The sequence below is a fragment of the Cupressus sempervirens genome, chromosome 8, assembly GCF_028749045.1.
Source record: "Cupressus sempervirens isolate cs-2001-9-10 chromosome 8, ASM2874904v1, whole genome shotgun sequence".
Classification (NCBI taxonomy): domain Eukaryota; kingdom Viridiplantae; phylum Streptophyta; class Pinopsida; order Cupressales; family Cupressaceae; genus Cupressus; species Cupressus sempervirens.
Window position 1 is genome coordinate 847,290,057 of NC_143125.1, and position 7,554 is coordinate 847,297,610.

Below are 7,554 nucleotides of genomic sequence, written 5' to 3' on the forward strand. Positions count from 1 at the left end.
AACAAGAGATAAACCATACATAGTGACCCAATAATTTGTTGACTAGGGAAACCCTTGATCAAAGGGAAAACCCCGGTGGAGATGTAACCCACAATATGGATTTAATAATATAAATCTTCCTTGTGAAAGTATGTGACCCTGCTAGGAGCCAATTGTAATGCAATTAGTACTTTAGTCCCTGTTAGGAGAATTTGAGCCCTTGTCAGAAGGTCCCAACCCTATTAAAGGTTGATAGGAAGATAATTGAATCACTATCCAAATTTCTTTAGTCAATAATGAAGAGTAAATATTTGGGATAATATATCCAAAAGTTGAACTGGCCAATATTGCAACTTAATTGCCAATACAATTCCTTTGATGTCCAAAACTAACATCCAACTCTATCTCTACTCTGCTCTAGTCAAATTTGCATCCTCTAACCATATACATCACATATATAAAACATCATGTCTTTACAACAAAGAAATGACTTTCCTTATATCCGTAACAAATAACTAATTAAGTTGGCCTATTAAGGATTTTCCAATGTACAATGATTACACAAGACCATACTAAAGCATACACACCTTCATAAGCATCATCACAATAGTGTTCCCACATGTTACAATACAATTAACACTTTCCTCAATGAGGATCAACTCGTTATACTAACAAAATAATCTTCCAATGAAATATATCACATGTTTTGCATCCATAATCTCCCCAGAATGATCTTTAAGATATGCTAACATGAACATGTCTTCAACCATGATCCAAGCTCACTCACCTTAAGCCCATCTCATTGGTAAGATACAACTAAATTACTAGCAACTAAGTTTGACATAATTTCCTACTTACTAGTCTACTACTAGTCTTCACCAAATTACTTGTAACTCATCCAATACTGAATATAAACATAAGAGAACATAGATGTAGCATCTACAATCATTTATGAAAATAATCCTAAGCTTGCATAGCTTAACCTATTTTGCGCCAACTTTGTTGACTCAATAAATCTCTTCAATGTACAAAGTCCATTTTTGTCATGATATCAAACATATATGTTATCATCATTGACAAGCCTATGACCAATACAATACATCAATAGTCTATCCATGTGTCAACTGGACCTATAATGTTAACAACATTATTCTCTAATAAGGATTGTTGTTCTAAATGTACTATATCTGACTCCTAATAGGTGTCATGCCATCGTAAGGAATTTATATATTAGTACATTACCTTGTAGGTGTCATCCTTGTTGAGGTTTTCCCTTAGATCAAGAGTTTTCTAGTGAAAAAAACAACGTGTTATGATGTATGGTTTTTTATTGTTATGCATCATTGTTATAATTGCAAAAGATCAGATTTAACCCCTGCCCCCCTCCCCCTTGAATCGTGTGTAGAATTTACTTCTTGAAAATTCTTATATGAGCATCATGTCACTTTTTAGAAGGAAGCTTAACAACTTGGAGAGATCTACAATGGCTTACAGGAATGAATGAATGAAAGAATTTAATAATGTCCATAAGGCTAAAGAAGCCATTAGGACCACCTAGAAAAGTCAAAAGTCTAGAATCTCAAGTCTTTTGGAACTATTTCTTCAAATTTGTTCTTTGACAGTGAATGTTGACCACTAAGTTTGTTGACCTATTGAGTTGTGTTTCCTTGAAAAGAGTAACTAAATTGTCCATTTTCAGAATATCACCATAGCTGGAGCAGATGTCATTATAGGCTAGGTAGTCTATGATCAAATGTCACTCTATCTCCACCACTCCTATGTTTCAAAAAAGACAAATTGTCTCTTCCCACTCCTTTTTTGGTATCATCCATCTCCCAGTTTCACACCTCAACTGATGTGAGTTCGTTCTAAGTTGCGTAATGATCATTTTGGCTTTCCAGCTAATATTTGCTCCTATGTATTCCTTCTCCTCTAGATCTCTCATTGGATTAAATTCTTTAATATGATAGTTTTTTAGTTTTTTTTGCACCCATTTTGTTTTGACCATAGGAGACTCTTGAATTTTTCTTTTGTAAACTTCTTTATTCTATCATTGGTATCTAGGCATTCATGTATACTATCATTCCATTTTATCATTCATTTGATATTTTGTTTCATCCACATGATCCTTCTTCTATCCAATTTTTCCTCTATGATCAATTTGGTCCAGCAATGCATTTCTATACTTTGAGTTTCCTTTAGATAGTATAATAACCAAACCATAGTTGAAGCCTCTATAGGAAGCATGCATGATTCTGCCAATAGGATTTCGTAGGGAACCATTGATTTACTTTTGAGACTAAGGAAGAAGAGTCCTAAGTTTGATGGTGATAACTATGATAGTTGGAAGAACAAGATGCGAACACATTTGATCTACATGGGAATTATTTTGATTGTACGATCTACATTTGCAGGCCAATTTGATAATGATTTAGTGATGTTTATTTCAGTTGTGTTCATTGCTTATTAGTTTGTTTGGATATTTCCATTATTACATATTCTTGCTTTAAGATTGAACACCTCTTTGAAAATTCTTTCAATTAAATATTAAAAAATAACTAATAGCTAGTATCTAATGATTTGATCTTCAACAATCCAACAATCCTTCAAATGTTTTGCAATGTCCTATCGAACCTCCTTAAAATTCTTAAACTACATTCCTAAATTAGATAGTTGTTAATTGGTCCTCTTTACATAATATTGCCTTTTTGGCTGGCTTTGGTTTTACATTTCCGTGTCCTTGTACTATCCAAGCCCTTCACTTCATTCGGTCCCCAATTGGGGCTTCCAAGCAGTTTAAACAGAGATATAAATGCCATGCAACATCACATCTAACATTTAAACATAAGATGCATTCACCGACTTTGCATTATGTTTTGACTGGGAAACTTCACACGGTATCCACGTTGAAGCATTACAATATTACAATATAATGCATGCAAAAAATATGATATTATATATTCACGCACACAGTGATGTCAGATCATTGGCTTTCTATACATAATTTTACGTTCTATTTGGGTGATAAGTACAGCTAAATCTTTTAGAGGTAAGATAAATCCAAGTATTGTTTATGTGTACAAATACTATTAGTTCACATTTAAAAGAGCTAAACCTTTCACATGTACGATAAATCCATGTCCTTTTTATGTGATCAATTACTATTACTTCACATTTTAAAGAGCTAAAAGTTTTACAGGTAAGATAAAGCCATGCCTTTGTTATGTGTAGAAATGCTATTAGTTCACATTTTAAAAATCTGAATTCTTGACATTGTTCATGGGATTGAACACGTAGACCAATTCTTTGCCTTTCAATTAGCAGCTTTGAATTGCCTTTCGATTGGGCTGCACTTAATATTGATGGCCCACTCCACCCTGTTCATCGGGGAATATGCCACGCCAAACCTTGCTGGTTAATATATGTCACTCTTACTTCTTTAAGTGGATGTCACAATCTCGGTAGCTGCATTCTTCTTCTATATCTTTCTAAGAATGCCAACTAGGAGGTGATTAATTCATTCATTCATCCTCTGCAATCCCTGCCTTATATCAGACTCAGTTATTCTATTCTATTCTATTCCTTCAAGACTTAGTCGAAGAAAACCAATAATGGGTAGAGCCCCTTGTTGTGAGAAAATGGGGCTGAAAAAAGGGCCATGGACACCTGATGAAGACAAGGTGCTGGTTGATTATATTCAAAAAAATGGCCATGGAAGCTGGCGAGCTCTTCCTAGGCAAGCTGGTCTGTAAACAAGTAGAACATTGGATTGATTTGATTTAGACCCACATGGAAAATCATTTGCATTTGATAAGATACTTGATTGGATAATGAAGTATATTCATCATATAAGGAACTTTATAATTTCATTTCACTTCTGTTTATAGGAAGTTGGCTCGTAATTGCATGCATCATATGATACCATTTTCATTTGGAGGAATACTAATACTCATTTGGGGAAATGAAGTATGTAGATAGATTTTGATTGCCATATAACAAGCTCAAGAGTTTTGATTATCATAATATCAAGAGGTTTGATTATTATATAAGAAATTGGAGTTTTGATTATCACGTGAAAATTCAAGAGTTACATCTGATTTCTTGTTTCTCAATTCGGCTAACATAAATCTATAATTTGTATACAATCATAAGTAGTTGAAGTAAAGAACAACGCAATTACAATATGTTGCCAAGCAGCCAGACGGCCAAGAACATAATAACTTGTTGGTCTATGATGCTAAGGAATTTTACAAATTTTTTCTCTAAAGAGGCTTGTTTTGATTGTCAAGGTGGTGGATCGAATTAGGATCTGTGGTGCTTGGTTAATGGAATGGCAGGTTGAATGGGAAGAAACTATTTTGTCTGACAATATTTTGCAGATAGGTAGAAAATATGACAGTTTGCAGATATGGGTATATGTAGAGACCATCTTTATAACTTGTGAATTTATACTATTTTTACAATGTGGTGTTCTTGAGTTCTTGAAAATATCTGAAGAATATATTGAGAAACTGTGTTCATCTTACTCTAAGACAGTTTTTTACATGCAAAGCTTTGAGCAAGTATCCAATAGTGTGAAATTTGTTTAGCTGAATCTAAAAATAAGACTGTAGACACCTAATGTTCCAGGTACAAAGATACTACTTTATTTTGTTTATGCGGTCCTGTTTGAGGCTAAAATGGTTATGAAAATCTTATGTTTAAAGTCCACTTTCTGCTTTATTGTGTTTCTGAGACCTTGTTTGAGGCTAAAATGGTAATGAATGTGATTTTCTTTGTTCATGAGATCCTGTTAGTCTAAAATGGCTATAAGTATGAAATTGTACGGCTTCATTTGACTGTTTGCTTATTGCTGACTTGAGATCTATTTTCAAAAGTTTAAACATGTTTCATGTGAAGTTACATATATATGTTGGTAATGTATGAAACATGTATGTGCACAGGGCTTCTTCGATGTGGGAAGAGCTGTCGCCTACGTTGGACTAATTACTTGAGACCTGATATTAAGCGAGGCCCATTTGCACCAGAAGAAGAAAGAACTATCATTCAGTTGCATGCAATTCTAGGGAACAGGTAGTAAGAATCTAAATACTATGGGAAAGCATATTAGTAGCTAATATATCTTATTTCGTACATATAGATTTTAAGTGATAAATCGTAGTTTAATGATTTGTTTTGGTTGTTTTTGGTATATATTTCAATTGTTGATAGTATTGTGAGATATGTTAGGGTTGAAAGGGGTATTTCAAATGTTGTCTGTATGCACTATATCTGCTCAAAAGCAATTATAAATATTTATACACAAATGTCTCTCAATAATACTGTAGTGTCAATACTTATGCATCAATATCTTATTAACAATTCAAAGTGTACACTATAACTAGTACTCTTTCCCCTATCCCCCAAAACCATCAATATCTTATTAACAATTCAAAGTATACACTATAACTAGTACTCTTTCCCCTACCCCCCAAAACCATGGACGTTGCGACCCAATGTTTCCTGAAATGGTGTATAGGAACCGACAATAATCAATTGTACTAGAGAGACAGTTGGGTAATAAGTGCACCAAAAGGTGTTTACCATTTCTAGCAATAGACGTCATACTGCATTGAAAACTAATCCCTTCTCTGTCTTTTGATGTACCTTCTCCCTTAAAAGCATAGTTAGTTATTGATATCCTCCCTATAAACTATAGTTGATCAATTTTCAAAAAAATCGAAGTATCACCGATTTGTCTGAAAATTTTAGCATTTGATCTTCATGATCTGTGTAGTTTGCAGTTGAAAACAATAAAGAATTTAGAAAAAATCACAATGCTTTGGTAAACCTGAAAAAAAAAAAGTCTGACTATATTTTGTCCTTGGTGCATTTTGTCTAGAAATTAGCCTGTCCCATTAGTTTTGACCATTGATGGTTTTGTTTGCTAATCTTAATCCATTGATTTTTTTCTGCAGGTGGTCTGCCATAGCTTCCCAGCTGCCGGGAAGAACTGATAATGAGATAAAGAATTTCTGGAACACCCATCTGAAGAAGAAGCTGTTGAGGATGGGACTCGATCCCTCGACCCATGCACCAAAATCTGAGGTCTCCAGTGCAAATGGATCTCAAGAATCTCAATCCTCAGCCCTCATGAGGCACATGTCTCAGTGGGAAATTGCAAGGCTTGAAGCTGAAGCAAGGCTGTCAAGAGATTCAATGCTTTCATCTTCTTCTTCTTCCTCTTCTCATAACAAGTTGATGGGAGGAGGAGGAAGTGAAAATATAGAGACCAAGGCACCCACTGATCTCTTCTTGAAGCTATGGAACTCTGAAGCAGGCAAGGCCTTCAGGAGGGAGCCAGTTCTCATCACAAACCCTAAAAGTGGTAACAATCACATTGTTGAGAATGATGACCCCCATGGGCTTGTAGACCATGATGGTCTTGGAAATGCCTTCTCTTGGAATGATCAAACGCTAAGCCCAGTTTCATCATTTTGCTCTGGTTGCAACTCTGATCAACTTCATCTTGATAACCCTAAACCCACCAATGAAGAATCCTCTAGTTCTCCTGACATTCAAGGTTTGGCAGACCTTCTTCTTGACTTTCCTGATAACACTCCTGCTAATATAACTACTTGTAATAATGCCTCCAACAACAGCAACAACATTAGCTGCATGATTACAGAACTGAACTCAAGTTATCAGCAACAGTCAGCTTGGTCATGGCAAGAACTGTTGCTGGAGTAATGTGTACTTGTAGTCTTTATGCAAAAATTTCAGACTGAGATAGATTATTAATACCAACCTCCAAAACAATCATGTTTCTAGCATGGTGTAAATACACCTTGATAGATACTCAAAATGTGTTTTTGTTTTTCTTGTTTTTGTTTGGTTTCTTGAAAGAGATCTGTTTCCATAAGCTGTATTCAGATCCAAGGCCTCAGACTAAGAACCATGTATGTGATCTTGGTCTTTTTTGTGTACATTTTCTCTTGTTAAAGTATCGGCAAATGACCAACTTTTTATCAATGTAATTTTGCAAATATATTTTCTTCCACTTTTTCAACTGTTGTTTTGTTATTATTGTAATCATCTGTTGTGTTCTTTTTTAGTTCTTATCATAGACTACAGAACTATAGACAATGAGGAGAATTTAACTAGTGATTAAATTTCGGAATTTTTACCAATCAAAATTTTAAAAATAAAAAGAAACTAAATCTACTATGTTTTGATACAAACTTTCTTTTTTTTTAAACAAGGTTACATTATTATAAATGTTTAAATTCTATAAATAAACTAAAATAAACCTACCACTTTTAAACATGAATTTAATTGCTCACAACTTTGTTTTCATATATACGTTTGTGTCTGTACCTTTATATATATATATATATATATATATATATATATAAAATAAAAACTTTATAAAAAATAAAATTAAACATCTTATTTTGGCAAAACAATTATTTTAAAATTCTTACCAACTCTTTTCAATTTAATTAATGTGTAATGAGGGATGGGGAGAGTGGGTATCCAACTTACGGTTCTATTTTACAATTGAAAATAATAAGTCTAATTAATTTTAATTTGTTT

The 7,554-nt window shown here is 33.8% G+C and overlaps 1 protein-coding gene across 1 annotated transcript; it reads left to right on the forward strand.

The window, feature by feature from the left end:
• Positions 1-3,542: 3,542 nt before the first annotated feature.
• LOC149545071 (transcription factor MYB17-like) lies at positions 3,543-6,988 on the forward strand. The gene is made up of 3 exons (XM_089796494.1): positions 3,543-3,723; positions 4,923-5,052; positions 5,937-6,988. The coding sequence occupies exons 1-3, from the start codon at positions 3,591-3,593 to the stop codon at positions 6,706-6,708; spliced, it is 1,035 nt and encodes a 344-aa protein (XP_089652620.1). The 5' UTR covers positions 3,543-3,590; the 3' UTR covers positions 6,709-6,988.
• Positions 6,989-7,554: the final 566 nt, after the last annotated feature.